Source organism: Semicossyphus pulcher, unplaced genomic scaffold, assembly GCF_022749685.1.
Source record: "Semicossyphus pulcher isolate SPU_LCO1_2020_fin unplaced genomic scaffold, fSemPul1.0.p SCAF_15, whole genome shotgun sequence".
NCBI classification, from domain to species: domain Eukaryota; kingdom Metazoa; phylum Chordata; class Actinopteri; order Labriformes; family Labridae; genus Semicossyphus; species Semicossyphus pulcher.
In genome coordinates, this window is record NW_027211659.1 from 15,716,684 (window position 1) to 15,734,550 (window position 17,867).

The 17,867-nt window shown below is 40.0% G+C and overlaps 2 protein-coding genes and 3 non-coding genes across 6 annotated transcripts; 2 read left to right on the forward strand and 3 right to left on the reverse strand.

Moving 5' to 3' along the window:
• The first annotated feature begins 1,322 nt into the window (after positions 1-1,322).
• Positions 1,323-7,094, forward strand: LOC138592008 (tubulin alpha chain-like). Its single transcript, XM_069662602.1, has 4 exons — positions 1,323-1,447; positions 5,078-5,306; positions 5,505-5,653; positions 5,782-7,094. Exons 1-4 carry the CDS (start codon positions 1,445-1,447, stop codon positions 6,754-6,756), a joined length of 1,356 nt encoding a protein of 451 aa, XP_069518703.1. The 5' UTR covers positions 1,323-1,444; the 3' UTR covers positions 6,757-7,094.
• A 1,671-nt stretch (positions 7,095-8,765) lies between these two features.
• On the forward strand, positions 8,766-17,637 carry LOC138592449 (trans-1,2-dihydrobenzene-1,2-diol dehydrogenase-like). 2 transcript variants are annotated; one of them, XM_069663262.1, is made up of 7 exons: positions 8,766-8,855; positions 9,855-9,966; positions 10,107-10,270; positions 10,355-10,607; positions 10,774-10,898; positions 12,097-12,247; positions 17,516-17,637. In XM_069663262.1, the coding sequence occupies exons 1-7, from the start codon at positions 8,766-8,768 to the stop codon at positions 17,626-17,628; spliced, it is 1,008 nt and encodes a 335-aa protein (XP_069519363.1). In that variant the 3' UTR covers positions 17,629-17,637. The 2 variants fall into 2 exon arrangements, with proteins under 2 accessions (XP_069519363.1, XP_069519362.1); XM_069663261.1 differs by lacking the exon at positions 17,516-17,637 and adding an exon at positions 12,337-12,747.
• LOC138592941 (5S ribosomal RNA) lies at positions 11,572-11,690 on the reverse strand. Its single transcript, XR_011308245.1, has one exon. It is a non-coding gene; the product is annotated as a 5S ribosomal RNA (ribosomal RNA).
• On the reverse strand, positions 14,361-14,479 carry LOC138592935 (5S ribosomal RNA). The gene has a single exon (XR_011308239.1). It is a non-coding gene; the product is annotated as a 5S ribosomal RNA (ribosomal RNA).
• On the reverse strand, positions 16,746-16,864 carry LOC138592942 (5S ribosomal RNA). The gene has a single exon (XR_011308246.1). It is a non-coding gene; the product is annotated as a 5S ribosomal RNA (ribosomal RNA).
• Positions 17,638-17,867: the final 230 nt, after the last annotated feature.

Here is a 17,867-nt window from a genome sequence, read left to right on the forward strand (position 1 = left end):
ATTTAAAGTGCAATCATGCATTACTTTATATAATATAGCAGGCATGAACATACACCACAACAGAGAGGCACACAGCTCTCTGTTGTGTCTCTGTCATGTGCTTTGACCTCGTAGGTGTTGGCTGAGTCATAAAGCTTGTCCCACTTCCATTGTCGACAGTATAGGTCCCCAGTGCCTCAACCATTAAGTTCTTCACTAAAAGGTAACAATAGAGAAAGAAAGAAACAGACTCAGAACAGAACAAAAATTATATAAAGAAATAATTTGCACAATTGGGAGGTAATAAGAGATAAATATGGGTTTAAAACTCAGCTAAATATTTGCATGTTGTTTAGCAAGACACAAATGTCTAACATTTGAATAAAAGTGTATAAAATCACAATTTACACAGAAGGAATGGTAATTGAAGGGTGGCATAAACGTGAAAAAACTCTTTGTAGGAAAAAAGACACTACTCTTAGACGTCACATGACACTGTTTAACTCATTCAGTGCCTCAGGTGAAGCAACTGCGACCTCTAGCTTTCAAATGGCTACAGTGACAGTAAATGCAGAAAAATGGCAGTCTGAGGAGGGTTGGTGTTGGATTGGTTTGAAGGATGTTCAACCCACCCACAAGATAACCGTCTGCGGGCGTGGCTATTGTCAAGAAGGCCTGTTTGAATCGATTGTATTCACTGGGAATGAAAGGGATGGCGTTTTAAAATTACAGTAAGGCATTAAGTAACATTGGTTAATCAAATGGACATTAACATTAATTACACACAAATAAGATGGATATACTTTCAAGAGCATTTAGACAATTATCATGTAAATAAACTCCCAGGAATACCACACATACAATCTGCTATGCAATGTAATTGAAAAGTTAAATTAAAAAATAAGATGTCAAAACTAAATGCTGCTGTTTGAAGAGCTTAAAGTAAAGTATGAAATGATTAAGTAGTAATACTACAAAACGATTGTAAAAAACCTGGAATTAGTATGCTACTCTGTAGCCTACTTTCTACTTAACTGTCTATGCGTGGATAAAAACTAACAGCTATGGCAATGTTGTTTTTCATAATAGCTGCCCCAAAACTATAAAATTGTCCTCAAAGGGTTTGGTCTAATCGCTTTTATAGGCTACATACATGTTTTTAAATGTGTAAACTAACCTCTTGTAGACACACCTGCTCATATTGCCATAACAATAATGGCCTAATTAAAAAAACCTGACGATTACTGTATTAACACACAAAATCTGTCAATAAAGTTTTCTGCGCGTTCACGTCAGAGTCTGGTGGGAGTGGTTTGCAGTTGAGTATAGCGTGACAGCTCCTCGCCCACCTGACATTACTTACTCACTCGGACCACATTGACGGCGGTTGTGAGAAGCTAAAGACTACTTTAAAACCAGCTATAGCCTGCTTTTCCTTCAAAGGACTCTCCACTAAGAAGCTACAATGGTAAGTACATGTTTAGCCTTGGTAGGAGAGAGGGAACTACCCCTCAAAAGTTCCGTTTATTTTTCCGCCAAAACTGAGTGAACGTTTCCTCGCGGCAGTTTCGTTTTACGCCATGCGTCAGCGAATGTTTTGTAACAAAATGTGCTTCAAAATGTGCCAGACTGAAGGTGCGATGTAGCAACTCTGAACTGTTCCCTCTGTGCGCTTCTGTAGCAGCACTCATGTGTCAGAAATAGACTCAATGACTGGCAGTAAAGCTGAGCTGGCTGCTGGCCTGGTTGAGCAGGTGCTGATGATTAGTCTATTTTTCAGCACATCAGGAAAGACAAAAATCTAACATCGAGTGTTTTTTTCTAACGATGTAAAAGAAAACCCAGGGATTTTGTCAAACAGCATTCTATCTATAAAGCCTTCTTCACAGTCTAGGATCCTAAGGTGTGGATGTAGTCATACGTCTCAGTGTGGAATTAAGGTGTGTCTCATAAAAACTATCAACAAGTCAGCACAGATTGAGACCAGGCCTGTGTTTCCTCAGGGCGGGAGCTTTCCCCTCCAAATTCAAATACAGCCATAGTAAAGTAGTAAAAGTGACTGACATTAAAGTAGACTATGGCTTGGGCTTGGCCTCTTCAAATTAATCCACAGTCCAACAGTTCTGTCCATACAGTTGAAAGCAAAGTCACATGCTCTTCATTGTGAAATGGGACTAAAAGCTAATCCCTGCCACATGAAGTTGACTGTATGCCATAGTCTTAGTTTTCAGTTGCAGGAATTAAACAAGCACCCAAACATGTAATCTTTGTTCTGTTTGCTTAGTAGTATAAACACAGCATGTTAGCTTTGTCATTACTGCCTATAAAGACCAAATGGTATGTACTTGGTACCAGCTGCAGTGTACCCGCCTTAATCAAATAGTCCTGATAACTAACGTTTGGTTCTAACATTAGTAGTTTGTTGAAATTAGAATGTTAGCGCTACACTAAATACATCATGAAGAGCTCAATAACTGATATTTAACTTGACCTGTAATTTTAATTTATACATATGGGAAGGGTTAAACATTACAGACCGAGGCATAAATCAATTCACATGGCTGCCCCAGTCTCAGGAAGGCATTTTTATAATTGGCATAATCCAGGCTTGTAGCACAATGGGGTGCAAGTCACGTACAATTAAAGCATGACACATCAGAACACCTCCTGATGGCTCTAAATTCAAAAGAGAGGCTTTACAGAGAGATTTGTGCCAACTGATTAACCCCAGATTGCGTGCAATGATAGTCTTGTTCTGTCTCGCCTACATGCCTGTGGCAATTTTTGGAGGGTTTTTTTCCCACCTTTAGCATGTAGCTCTTTTGCTAGACTGACCACTTGTCCAGAATAGCAGCAGAAACCTGAAGGTAGACAGATGTAGGAGAGTCAGCGTGTGACTGCTTATCATGCTGGTCCACATCAATTGAGTCAGTCTGGGGCATCACCACAGGAAAGATTAAGGGGTTATCAATTATTTATCAGGATCAATACTCTTTATTTAACCAGGAATATCCACATCAGATTGTACTCGACAATGGGCCTACAGCTTGATATTAGGCACTAGATTTCATTGTAATGTTCTTTTTACTTTGCGAACCCGCACACAGCAAGGTGCCGACCAGTGTGCGCTTCAATGACAGACTATAATCTCTGCTAAAGTACAATTAACTACATACATGGCAGTTTAGGTTTGGAGAAGGTTCCATTAAACCATTATCTATCCTCACCTCGCCTTGATGGTACATTACGTCACAGCGTTACATAGAGGCAGAATAGACCGTCACAACTTTTCCTCTCTCTTCTTCTGTCTGATAGCATCTCGAATATGCACTTCTGCTTACATATTTAGACGGTAACAAAACTGGATTCTCAAGTCAATGTGGGCGAAACTCAGACATGCTGTTGTTTTTGTCATCCAGACACACCCTGACTGACACAGGAACAGTTTGGAATTTGACAACACCTTGTCTTAAGCCCTGAAATATCTGTTACTTTCTCATACTTGAGGTGATGCAGAATAATATCCCAGCATTCAAGGGATTTTTCCCACTTTCACATTAAAGACATTTGCAGATTGTATGAAACTTCCAGCAGATCAGGTGTAAAATTCAACTCTGCGGTGACCACTATTTTGGAGCCGGTCAGTGTTTACTGAAACAGTCAGCCTCTGCTGCTGGGTGTCAGGTTAGCATGAGAGACCTAAAATAGCAGCTGCACAGAGCTCTGCTAACCTGGAAACCCAGGGTCACCTCTTCTGAGCATAGATTCTGGTGATGCATTGAGGAAATCTAAAAATATTTTTTGACCTACATGAGAGTTAACAAACTAAAAATAATGCTGGGTCATTTTGTGAAACGCTGTAGCTAAGCTACCAAACCCCAGCACCTTCTCTCGTCTGTCTGATCACTGTGAAGGGGAAAGTTGGGGGAGGGATAAAAATAGCAGCCTGACATGAAGCAAGGTGGGGATATAAAGTATGCCAATGGTTTTAACTGTTGCATGGTGTAGAATAAAATAGGTTGTTTTATTTACAGTGCTTCCTTGTATAAATTTAAAAAAAAAAACATGCATATTTAAGTCTAGGTTCTAAAGAAAGGGTGCTCTTCTCTCTGTGCTTTATTCTAACAGATAATGACAAAATTCAGGCTTTTGTAACTTCTTGATCACTTTGAATAAAAAATCCAGTATTGCCGTGAAGCATTCAGTGTTATTAGTGCAATGTTTCCAGCAACTGTGGAATGCTAGCAGAGATGGATGTTCATAAAACTCGCGTTGCCCAAACTTGTTCTGAAGCCTCGGGCAGTTCCAAGTTAGTCTGTTGTGGTCTACTTCTAAGTGCAAGAGCAATTAATTTACTAATTTTCCTTCACAAGCAGAGTTTTAATAGATTAATAGACTTAAACAATTGCCTTATGACAAAACAAGATAATCATAACACAGCAGAGTATTAAAATTGTTGCATATTTTAAGTCTTTTTATGATAACATGTCATCGTCTTGCTCTGTTTGGTGTAGCCAAACTGTCATGTAGAATATCTTTGAGCTTATCATTTAGGGAGAGGCTCATGCAAATACAGCAGATCATGTAAATCCTCATGAGGGCATGGCTACAATATAATGAATGTAAATGTCTAAATCTTTTTCTTCGTTCAATAAATCAATGTTCGCTGCATTTTCCTGTGTAGGTATTGATTTTTTTGGTCACTCCAGTAGTGGCTGTTTTTATTTGGTTTATCTTTGAAGTGAGGGTTAAATGCCAGTTGTTCTCTGAGTTGACCTCCATTTCAGCTGTGCGCAGACGGTCACATGACATCAAGTGACAGCTGCAGCAAATCTGTTTTCCTCGTTTTTGTTTCCAACTTCAAACCTTTCCCCCAACACTCTTTCCTTCTACCTAGAGGCAGAGTTTTTGACTTATTCCTTCGGCTTCCTGCAACTGTAGTGTCTATGTGTGAAATCAGAATCTGATCAAATTTAAGAACCCCCACTTGTTAAGAATATGTAGTCCTTTCTTTAACACCATTTTGTAGTCAATTTATCTTGCCTTCTTTACCTTTACCCTCCCCCTCTTTTCAACTCGTCTTCTCCTCCTCTTCCAGCGTGAATGTATCTCTGTACACGTAGGCCAGGCTGGTGTCCAGATGGGGAACACCTGCTGGGAGCTCTACTGTCTGGAACACGGCATCCAGCCGGACGGTCACATGCCCACCGTGAAGCCTAATGAAGTCAAAACCAAGGATGACTCCTTCACCACCTTCTTCAGTGAGACCGGGGCGGGGAAGTATGTCCCCAGAGCCATCTTTGTCGACCTGGAGCCCACTGTCATTGGTCAGTAGTGTTTTTTTCTGATGTTTGAAATGCTTTTAGATATCAGGATGGTGGTTTCGGCCCTTTTGGCACATTGAACTGTAGTGCTTTGACATTGCAAGGTAGAGACTTCACGTGAAAGTTTATAGAAGATACTGTAATAATCTTTTCATGCAGTTGTGAATAACCAACATAATTTCAAAATGTTTTATTCTCCAGATGAGGTGCGCACAGGAACCTACCGTCAACTCTTTCACCCTGAGCAGCTGATCTCAGGAAAGGAAGATGCGGCCAACAACTACGCCCGTGGACACTACACCATCGGCAAAGAGGTCATTGACTCTGTCCTGGACAGAATCCGCAAACTGGTAAGGCTCTTTGGAGGTGGTTGTCAGATTTTGCACTCTTTTTCACAGCGTGCCATACAGTTATCCACAAATGTTCTGAATCTGCTCACTGAATACTTGACGTTTGCCTTGTTTTTCTGTATCTGTAGGCTGATCAATGCACTGGTCTCCAAGGCTTCCTGGTCTTCCACTCCTTTGGTGGAGGCACAGGCTCAGGTTTCACCTCCCTGCTGATGGAGAGACTCTCTGTTGACTTTGGCAAAAAGTCCAAGCTTGAGTTTGCCATCTACCCAGCCCCCCAGGTTTCCACAGCAGTGGTAGAGCCTTACAACTCCATCCTGACCACCCACACCACCCTGGAGCACTCCGATTGTGCCTTCATGGTGGACAATGAAGCCATCTACGACATCTGCCGCAGGAACCTCGATATTGAACGCCCATCCTACACCAACTTAAACCGCCTCATCAGCCAGATTGTGTCTTCAATCACAGCCTCGCTTCGCTTTGATGGAGCCCTGAATGTTGACCTGACGGAGTTCCAGACCAACTTGGTGCCCTACCCTCGTATCCACTTCCCTCTGGCCACCTACGCCCCGGTCATCTCCGCTGAGAAAGCCTACCATGAGCAGCTGTCTGTCGCTGAGATCACAAACGCCTGCTTTGAGCCAGCCAATCAGATGGTGAAGTGTGACCCTCGTCATGGTAAATACATGGCCTGCTGTCTGCTGTACCGTGGCGATGTGGTGCCCAAAGATGTCAATGTCGCCATTGCTGCCATCAAGACCAAACGCACCATCCAGTTTGTGGACTGGTGCCCCACAGGCTTCAAGGTGGGCATCAACTATCAGCCTCCAACGGTGGTTCCTGGAGGAGACCTGGCCAAGGTGCAGAGGGCTGTGTGCATGCTGAGCAACACCACGGCCATCGCTGAGGCCTGGGCCCGTCTCGACCACAAGTTTGACCTCATGTACGCCAAGAGAGCCTTTGTCCACTGGTATGTTGGGGAGGGAATGGAAGAGGGAGAGTTCTCAGAGGCCAGAGAAGATATGGCTGCCCTGGAGAAGGATTATGAAGAGGTTGGAATCGACTCATTTGAAGAGGATGAGGAAGGAGAGGAATATTAGACAGGCTCAGCTGACATTTTCCAGTTGTTTTCAGGGACTTAAGGGTCTATTTATTAAAAAGAAAATGCTGAAGAAATAGAACATATTTTGCATTTTGGTTTCAGATTTAAAACATTTCTTTTTATTTTCCTTAAACTTTAACCTGAAAAATCTACCTGCTCAGCAGTTTAGGTCTGAGGTTTTTTTTTCTCATCAGAATCATTTCTTATGTAACAGCTTTTGTGTCAATTTGTAACAGTTTATTAATTTGTTTTATCAAAATGAAAAAATAATGTGCAATAACTTGATTGCTCTTAGTTTGAAATTTGTGTTGTTGCTCAATAAAACTTCCCACCAAATACTATTTGCTTTGTGTTTGAGCTTGAATAGATACATCCTTATTAAACTTCGTAACATGACTGTTTCAGAATCGTCCTCAATCCTCAAAGAATTCTTAACTTTCTGTACTGAAGGCAGAGGCTCGTGCCAGTGATAGGCTTGTGGGATGTGTATTGAATGATATATGGTGGGGATTGCAAGAGAGCTCAAACCAATCACAACGTGGCTGAAAAACCTTAGCAAATTATATTATTATGTAATTCTAAAAAGTCAATGAACTGCTACTCTGTCCATTTTAAGGGATCAAGGGACCTTACTTGTTTTGTTGCTAAATCTTTTCATTGTCCTCTATCTATAGAAACCCAGAAAATAATATTTACACATACAGATTACTATATATATGAAGCCTAATGAAGCTTCTGGGGGTAAATTGAGCCATTGACTCAACTTTCCCCATCATCACTGACACATTTTTCCCCACATATGTTATATACAGCGGCTTATATCCACCAAGTTTGTTACCTTGTTTGACAACATATTCTCATTTAAATTAACATATAATGTTCAAAACTTTTTATATACATGACTGATAATCTCTTACTTAATGGTCTCTCAATGCATTTGACCCTTGATAGGATAGAGAAGTGTGACCTATACTTTTTAAAGTTGTGGTCACATGATTATTTTTATATTTGTTGCCTAGTAAACAGGGAGGTTCATTGACCCACCGGCTTGACTTACCCCGTTCTCCCCTATGCTCTGTATACTTACTGTTCTATTGATGATTTACATTCATGCCATACTTTTACTGCACACTTTTAGGTTCAGTAAAAGCAGGTTACTCCAGACCCAGACTAATATCCTTGGCCCAGTTGTACATAAATTCTCTGATCGGGTTATCGGATTGGGTCAGATTTTTGAGAATGGGTTGTTCAAAAGAAAATTATCACATTGGATCAGATAATCCAGTTTTGTTTTTTATCTGGATAAAACCTCTAGTGGCCTATGTGTTGTTCAAAACTTTTAAGGTAGGATTGGGATAACTTTGATCCAAAACAAATCAGGATCATACTGATTCTAGCAACTGGGTAGATGCCGACTGAATTTCAGGAACAAAATGTAATTTTTTTTACTATTACAACGTTGTTACAATGTAGTTTATACTACTTTACAGAGTAGCATGTAGACATTAGAGTTGTAAACAATTAAAGGATTTCGCCCCCATAAAATACCAAAACCAAATACCTTTCACTAGCCTATCTAACATAAAATATTTGATTTAAAGCAACCGTGAGGAACTTTAGAGCACTGGTTTCACAGATTTGGTCATCTTGAGAAGTCTGGGTTCGTTTTAACAGACACATGGATCAATTCGGCCTAACTTTAGAACAGCTTTCTTTAGGAACGCTTTGTGTTCCAGTGTTTTAAATGTAGTAAGTTATTAAGTTAACTCCGAAACATTCCTGTTATTTATTTTAAGACAACACAGCCGTCAATTTTGTTTGTGGATTAGACATCTCATGTACAAAAATGTGTTGCCCCCTGGTGGAGGTTGTTGAGATTGCAGGAGCTGGGCTGGCATTTTCTGTTGGGCATAGATCAACAGGACGCCAGTGTTGTGTAACTTTATACGTAACGTTAAAAGCAAACGCATCTGACCTTTACGTTTGCTCATAACTAGATAGTTTAACATGGCAACACGCTGGGGAATATGCAGTGCAGGCAAAATAAGTCATGACTTCTCGGTTGCTTTACGGACCCTAACGCCTGAAGACCACGAGGTAACTTAATGTCTGTTGTTGAAGTGGTTATGTGCACCCGTCTAATGTTGCATAAAGGGGACATTTCTGCATATTTGTACTGTGTTCTTTCCAAGTAAGTTAGGTTAAAGCCCTGAATGAAATGAAAACATCTACGAATTATACCTTAATAAGCAAATTTAAACAAATTGTCAAAGTTTCGCAGAATTTATACTAGAAACAGAGAAATTGTTCCTTGAGCACAGGACTTTTTAGACTGTGGTTGTACTGCTGCGAGATACAAGTGTGAATGAGTGTAACAGTGCTTGTGTGAACAGGATGACTGCATCCTCCTTTAGTTAGATTGTTGTCACATCACATCATAGCTAGAAATTAGCCACAGCTAAAACCACTGAGCAAGGCAAATACCGTGATACTTTATTTATACTTACCACTGCATACTTAATCAAGGGTATATAAAGTGATTCCCATACACAGAAGAGGAAATGTGTGGTCGATGCTCCCCACTTCCTCTTCCCACTAGTGCAATTAAACCTCAGATGGTTTCAACATCTTTATTCTCGTGAACACCTATTATATACTGTATATATTTTTTTAGGCCTTTTTTTAAAATTATAATTTTTACATTTTCCAGAGGACATAAAAGGATAACAGCAACATAATCCACAACACATTGAAAAACAAACAATACCAAAATATTTTTAGTGCTTTGGCTTTTATTCTATAGGACAGCTGAAGAGAGACAGGAAGTGAGGGGAGGAGAGAGTTGACATGCAGATGACATGCATCAAGGTCCTAGTCCAGGACTGTGGCCTCTGTTCGTGGGGCGCCTGCTCTACCAACTGAGTTAACCCAGCGCCCCAGACACTCATATTTTTATTAGCACTGTTAAGCAGAGAGACTGTTCAAGGTTTAGTTATCTTTGCTCCCATAGATTTATGTTTAAAGTTTGACAAGTATTTATTCAGTACACATCACTTAACATAAATTCTGCATTACCAAAACATTTTTCATCCTCAGATAGTGGCTGTTGCAGCGCGGGACCTGCAGCATGCAGAAGAATTTGCCAAAAAGCACAACATTCCTCGAGCATATGGAAGTTATGATGAGTTGGCGAAAGATCCAGACATCGGTGGGTTCCTATGTCAGAGTATGGCGTAATGGTTTAGTCTAACTTTTTCAGTTGTCTTTGGTTTTGTCACTGACTTTCCCTACTTAGAATAGGTGTTAAAAATTATTCCTAAACACTAGTCTCTTTCCATCTTTATCTAGATATTGTTTACATTGGCACCGTCCATCCTTACCACCTGAGTACTGGAAAGCTCTTTATGAAGGCCAAAAAGAATGTGCTGATTGAGAAGCCGCTTGCCATGAATTTAAGGGAGGTGAAGGAACTCATCAGTGCAGCCCAAGACAACAATGTCTTTTTCATGGAGGTAACAAAATATATCCCTCATTAAACAAGATTGCGTTGACCGTGCACTAACTATATTTTCACGCCATGTTGTGTCTCCTCTCAGGCCGTTTGGACACGTTTCTTTCCTGTATCTGTTGAATTGAAGAGATTGCTGGCTCAGGGTGAAGTGGGTGATGTTCAGATGTTTAGGACCGATCTGGGGGCTCCGCTCACCCACATCCCCCGCTTTGCTGAGAAAAAGTTGGGAGGGGGGGCACTGCTGGACCTGGGCATCTACTGTCTGCAGTTTGTCCTCGTGCTTTTTAATGGGGAGAGGCCTGAGTCCATCCAAGCCACGGGACACTGCATAGACACAGGTGTGTGTCTCAAGGACGCCAACTGACCAAGCAAATATTTCAGTCAATGACAAGTCATATTGCTTGATGGATGATTCACTATTTTTATATACATAAAGTCTATTTCTAAAAGACATTACAAGGCACTTCAAATTTGATTAAAGCTGTCACTACATCTTTTATCCAGGTGTTGATGGAACAGCAGTGTTGGTCCTCAGGTTCTCAGGAAACAGACTGGCCATCTGCACTTGTTCAATCACCTTGATGCTGACCTGTGATGCTGTCATCACAGGGACCAAAGGCAACATCAAGGTAACAGGAAGCCCAGCATGTGCCGAGAAAAATCTAAACATCTTTATACAGGACTAAATAACACAGTTGTTAATATGCATATTTGAGTTAACGTCAATGTTAAATGTCTGCAATTGTCAACATTAGCTTGGCCTTGTTAGCACTGGGCTGCAAGCACAGTTAAGTCCACGGCTGAGCTGATGAATCATGGCCAGTATTCACACTTCTTGCTGCACAATTTGTAAGCAGGAATATCTAATCTAGTTTCCAGTTTCCAGTTTTGTTTTCTGATGTCTTAAGAGACATGCTCGACCCAATATCGTATTAGTGCTATATATCTAGTCTAAATAGATACAGATTAAAATTATAGTAATGTATGTCCACTAACTCCACCTGAATCTACTAAATATATACTCAAAACAACAATCACAAACGTAATGGAGTAAAAAGTGCAATATTTCTCTCTGAAATAAAGTGGAAAAATTAGAATTAGCATCTAACTGAAATATTTCAGTAAAGGTCTGGTACCTCAAACCTGTGCCTTATAAGTAGACTACTTGTTTACATTCCACTGCTGTAACAGAATCACTGAGGGTAGAAAATTATAGAGTTAATATTGCAGAGCTGCATTGACAGTCGGTATCCACTAAAGAAGCAACAGCGCCCTCTGCTGTTTGCAAAGAAGAAGTGAAAAAGCTTACAGCACCTGGTATTCCCAGGCGGTCTCCCATCCAAGTACTAACCAGGCCCGACCCTGCTTAGCTTCCGAGATCGGACGAGATCGGGCGTGTTCAGGGTGGTATGGCCGTAAGCAACAGTGTAATATACAAACAGGCATTTTAAAGATGCTGTAACATCAGGTTCTACTACTGAAACAAATGAATGAGCAAGTGTAAATTATGAGGGGAAAAAAAGGAATCTACTTTGCATGATGTGTATTGCAGCCTTAAAACCAACTCTGCGTCTCCCTTTGTCAGTATTTAAAACAACTGATGTTTGATTATCACTAATACATTTCTATGTAGCTGGTATTTTCATGTATTAATACAAAAAAACCCTTTTAAATGTAAAATCTAAATGATTAAAGCCTTATCTCCCCCTAAACACCAGCAAACCACCAAACATACATAATCAACTCCCTAACTAATCCCTGTCCCCTGTATGAAAAGCTTTAATTCCTCATACAAGCTGAGTAACATGCCACTAATTTCTACAACAGCTACCCAAACCCATGTGGTGTCCAACGACCTTGGAGGTAAATGGGAAGCAGATGCAGTTCCCCCTGCCGGAGGCTGCCATGCCACTAAACTTCACTAACAGTGCGGGTCTACGATATGAAGCTGAGGAGGTCCGACGGTGTCTGCTGAAAGGTAGACACCTGCTGCATATATGACGTGGTGCCTTCTGGGATTGTCTCTTGGTGTGTTATCTTCGTTTTAATGTGGTTTTCCCCCTCTAGGCCTGAAGGAGAGTCCAGGGATGCCGTGGGCTCACTCAAGTCTGATAGCAGAAATTATAGATGAAGCCAGAAGACAGCTGGGAGTTACATACGACCAGGACAACATCCAGTGATGTCTTTTTAGCCACAGTAAGGAAACAGACCTGTAGACCAAGATGTAGAATGATGGGATCAGAATTGTGTTTCATATTGTCAAATTTTAAAGCTTAATTTGTTTTAAACATGATGCTGTTATTATTATTATCCATAACGAAAAAAATCAGGCAGGTTTCTTCTTATAAATACTTGAAATGATCAACGGTTATCCTGGAAACACCACATTGAATTTGTCTGCAAAAAGACAAAACAAAGAATTTATTTCCTTCGCCGACCGAGCTCTCAACTTAGTTCTTCTTGTGTTTTCTACTTGTGTCCTACAGTACTGTAACACCACGTGGTACAAGTGTCAAAACTGCTCCACCAAATGAAAATCTGCTCCAGGATTGTTGGTCAATCAATTCACAAATTTTATGAATCAGCATACAATAAAAACATGTTAAGACTGGCAAATAACATTGTTTCTGACCCAAACCACGCTCTGAACAGTCAATATGAACTATTACCATGAAACTGGAGATACAGGATCCCAGGTTTTAATAAGATTAGACTGAAGCACTCTTGTTCATCAGTCTATTCTGAAATTAAAAATAGAGTTAAATCCCACATCTAAAGTACGTTAAAGGGACTTGAATACTGTCTTCTGTGTTATGAAATGTTAATGTAGCGACTGAAACAAACTTTAAAGTCGCTTAGAGGCTGAGGTTGAGCCTGGATGACCTGTGACGCGCTAACAAAAGATTCGCTGAGATTCAAAAGTACGTTTGAAAAAGATTTATTAATGAAAAGAATCTATACTTAAAGTAATAACAGCGATTAAAAACAAATGCGGTCAACAAAAAATACAGCAACCCAACTCACCCTCTTCATCCCAAACACAAATGAATAAGAATACCAAAATATACCATCAAAACTTATTATAATAAAAATGTACTTATTTCAGAATTCACTCATTTATGGCTCCTACAGTTAATGTTAAATGTATGAATATTTTGTACATCGTGTCCTTTACTTTAATGCGGCAAATGGAGCTGCTGTGATGCAAAAAAAATCAGACTTGGTCTGACAAAGTACTATCGATCTATGTCTATGTATTTTTAAAAAATGTTCCATTTTCTTTTGTTCGTTTTCATAATTTTGTACAAATTTTGTTTCATGGGAAAATAAACAGGTAAATATACTGTATATGGGCTAGTAATTTCTACATTTTCACATTTATCTTGTCTAAAATGTGGAAATCAAATATTACATTACTTTAATCAATTTCAGATCTTGAAGCAGCTGTTGAAAAACTGTAGGCAATGGCAACCACATGCCTATAATCCTACTCACACAAAATATACCTTGTTATGCTGCATGGCATGGTTGTTCGTCAACTGCTTGTCTTTTTTACACTTTTTTGTTTCCACAAAAAAATGTCCAAAGTGTGGCTCTGTCTATGTATTGGAAATGGCCATTGAAATTGCTGCACAGTTCTGTAAAGTTTAGTGAGACTTGTAAACCTAAAAGTAAATGTAAGACAAAGTAGACGTGGTATCATACTATAGCTCACTTCTGTGACGCTTTGTCCATAATAAACGCTTCTGAAAATATTGACTCAGTAAAGACTCACATTTGATCACACAGGGTACAATTGCAAAGTAACTTATCACAGTAACAATCACAGATGTGGTGGAGTAAAAGTGCATTTTTACTCCCTGAAAGAAATTGGATTAGAAGTAAGAGCAGCAAGCTGAAAGGTTAAAGTAAAGGAATGGTACCTCAAACCTGTTCCTTAAGCCACTTGGTTACATTCCACTGCTGTACTATGCGACAGCACTTTGGGTAGAAAATGATACACTGTAGTTAAACTGCAGAGATGCAGTGACAGTCGGTATCCCCTAAAGAAGCAACAGCGCCCTCTGCTATTTGCAAAGAAGAAGTGAAAAAGCTTACAGCACCTGGTATTCCCAGGCGGTCTCCCATCCAAGTACTAACCAGGCCCGACCCTGCTTAGCTTCCGAGATCGGACGAGATCAGGCGTGTTCAGGGTGGTATGGCCGTAAGCAACAGTGTGACATACAAACAGGCATTTTAAAGATGCTGTAACTTCAGGTTCTACTACTGAAACAAATGAATGAGCAAGTGTAAATTATGAGGGGAAAAAAAGGAATCTACTTTGCATGATGTGTATTGCAGCCTTAAAACCAACTCTGCGTCTCCCTTTGTCAGTATTTAAAACAACTGATGTTTGATTATCACTAATACATTTCTATGTAGCTGGTATTTTCATGTATTAATAAAACAAAATCCCCTTTTACATGTCAAATCTAAATGATAAAAACCTTATCTCCCCTCCAACACCAGCAAACCAACAAACATACATTATCAACTCCCTAACTAATCCCTGTCCCCTGTATGAAAAGCTTTAACTCCTCATACAAGCTGAGTAACATGCCACTAATTTCTACAACAGCTACCCAAACCCATGTGGTGTCCAACGACCTTGGAGGTAAATGGGAAGCAGATGCAGTTCCCCCTGCCGGAGGCTGCCATGCCACTAAACTTCGCTAACAGTGCGGGTCTACGATATGAAGCTGAGGAGGTCCGACGGTGTCTGCTGAAAGGTAGACACCTGCTGCATATATGACGTGATGCCTTCTGGGATTGTCTCTTGGTGTGTTATCTTCGTTTTAATGTGGTTTTCCCCCTCTAGGCCTGAAGGAGAGTCCAGGGATGCCGTGGGCTCACTCAAGTCTGATAGCAGAAATTATAGATGAAGCCAGAAGACAGCTGGGAGTTATATACGACCAGGACAACATCCAGTGATATCTGTTTAGCCATAGTAAGGGAAGATGTAAAATGATGGGATCAAAATTGTGTTTAATATTGTCGAATTTTAAAGCTTAATTTGCGTAAACGTTATGCTGATATTATTATTATCCATAACGAAAAAAATCAGGCAGGTTTCTTCTTATAAATACTTGAAATGAATAACGGTTATCCTGGAAAGACCACATTGAATTTGTCTGCAAAAAGACAAAACAAAGAATTTATTTCCTTCGCCGACCGAGCTCTCAACTTAGTTCTTCTTGTGTTTTCTACTTGTGTCCTACAGTACTAAAACATCACGTGGTACAAGTGTCAAAACTGCTCCACCGAATGAAAATCTGATCCAGGATTGTTGGTCAATCAATTCACAAATTTTATGAATCAGCATACAATAAAAACATGTTAAGACTGGCAAATAACATTGTTTCTGACCCAAACCACGCTCTGATCAGTCAATATGAACTATTACCATGAAACTGGAGATACAGGATCCCAGGTTTTAATAAGATTAGACTGAAGCACTCTTGTTCATCAGTCTATTCTGAAATTAAAAATAGAGTTAAATCCCACATCTAAAGTACGTTAAAGGGCCTTGAATACTGTCTTCTGTGTTATGAAATGTTAATGTAGCGACTGAAACAAACTTTAAAGTCGCTTAGAGGCTGAGGTTGAGCCTGGATGACCTGTGACGCGCTAACAAAAGATTCGCTGAGATTCAAAAGTACGTTTGAAAAAGATTTATTAATGAAAAGAATCTATACTTAAAGTAATAACAGCGATTAAAAACAAATGCGGTCAACAAAAAATACAGCAACCCAACTCACCCTCTTCATCCCAAACACAAATGAATAAGAATACCAAAATATACCATCAAAACTTATTATAATAAAAATGTACTTATTTCAGAATTCACTCATTTATGGCTCCTACAGTTAATGTTAAATGTATGAATTTTTTGTACATCGTGTCCTTTACTTTAATGCGGCAAATGGAGCTGCTGTGATGTATGTCTATGTATTTGAAATGGCCAATGAAATTGCTGCACAGTTCTGTAAAGTTTAATGAGACTTGTAAACTTAAAAGTAAATGTAAGACAAAGTAGACGTGGTATCATACTATAGCTCACTTCTGTGACGCTTTGTCCATAATAAACGCTTCTGAAAATATTGACTCAGTAAAGACTCACATTTGATCACACAGGGTACAATTGCAAAGTAACTTATCACAGTAACAATCACAGATGTGGTGGAGTAAAAGTGCATTTTTACTCCCTGAAATAAATTGGATTAGAAGTAAGAGCAGCAAGCTGAAAGGTTAAAGTAAAGGACTGGTACCTCAAACCTGTTCCTTAAGCCACTTGGTTACATTCCACTGCTGTACTATGCGACAGCACTTTGGGTAGAAAATGATACACTGTAGTTAAACTGCAGAGATGCAGTGACAGTCGGTATCCCCTAAAGAAGCAACAGCGCCCTCTGCTGTTTGCAAAGAAGACGTGAAAAAGCTTACAGCACCTGGTATTCCCAGGCGGTCTCCCATCCAAGTACTAACCAGGCCCGACCCTGCTTAGCTTCCGAGATCGGACGAGATCGGGCGTGTTCAGGGTGGTATGGCCGTAAGCAACAGTGTGACATACAAACAGGCATTTTAAAGATGCTGTAACTTCAGGTTCTACTACTGAAACAAATGAATGAGCAAGTGTAAATTATGAGGGGAAAAAAAGGAATCTACTTTGCATGATGTGTATTGCAGCCTTAAAACCAACTCTGCGTCTCCCTTTGTCAGTATTTAAAACAACTGATGTTTGATTATCTCTAATACATTTCTATGTAGCTGGTATTTTCATGTATTAATAAAACAAAACCCCCTTTTACATGTCAAATCTAAATGATAAAAACCTTATCTCCCCTCCAACACCAGCAAACCAACAAACATACATTATCAACTCCCTAACTAATCCCTGGCCCCTGTATGAAAAGCTTTAACTCCTCATACAAGCTGAGTAACATGCCACTAATTTCTACAACAGCTACCCAAACCCATGTGGTGTCCAACGACCTTGGAGGTAAATGGGAAGCAGATGCAGTTCCCCCTGCCGGAGGCTGCCATGCCACTAAACTTCACTAACAGTGGGGGTCTACGATATGAAGCTGAGGAGGTCCGACGGTGTCTGCTGAAAGGTACAAGACACCTGCTGCATATATGACGTGGTGCCTTCTGGGATTGTCTCTTGGTGTGTTATCTTCGTTTTAATGTGGTTTTCCCCCTCTAGGCCTGAAGGAGAGTCCAGGGATGCCGTGGGCTCACTCAAGTCTGATAGCAGAAATTATAGATGAAGCCAGAAGACAGCTGGGAGTTATATACGACCAGGACAACACCCAGTGATATCTGTTTAGCCATAGTAAGGGAAGATGTAAAATGATGGGATCAAAATTGTGTTTAATATTGTCGAATTTTAAAGCTTAATTTGCGTAAACGTTATGCTGATATTATTATTATCCATAACGAAAAAAATCAGGCAGGTTTCTTCTTATAAATACTTGAAATGATCAACGGTTATCCTGGAAAGACCACATTGAATTTGTCTGCAAAAAGACAAAACAAAGAATTTATTTCCTTCGCCG

What these genes read in the sequence shown, in the direction of transcription:
- LOC138592008 (XM_069662602.1), top strand. An exon ending in CCTGGAGCCCACTGTCATTG is followed by an intron (nt 5,307 to 5,504) that starts GTCAGTAGTGTT and finishes TTTATTCTCCAG; the next exon opens with ATGAGGTGCGCACAGGAACC. An exon ending in TGGACAGAATCCGCAAACTG is followed by an intron (nt 5,654 to 5,781) that starts GTAAGGCTCTTT and finishes CTGTATCTGTAG; the next exon opens with GCTGATCAATGCACTGGTCT.
- LOC138592449 (XM_069663262.1), top strand. Translation starts at nt 8,766, where the DNA reads ATGGCAACACGCTGGGGAATATGCAGTGCAGGCAAAATAAGTCATGAC. An exon ending in TAACGCCTGAAGACCACGAG is followed by an intron (nt 8,856 to 9,854) that starts GTAACTTAATGT and finishes TTTCATCCTCAG; the next exon opens with ATAGTGGCTGTTGCAGCGCG. An exon ending in GGGACACTGCATAGACACAG is followed by an intron (nt 10,608 to 10,773) that starts GTGTGTGTCTCA and finishes TCTTTTATCCAG; the next exon opens with GTGTTGATGGAACAGCAGTG.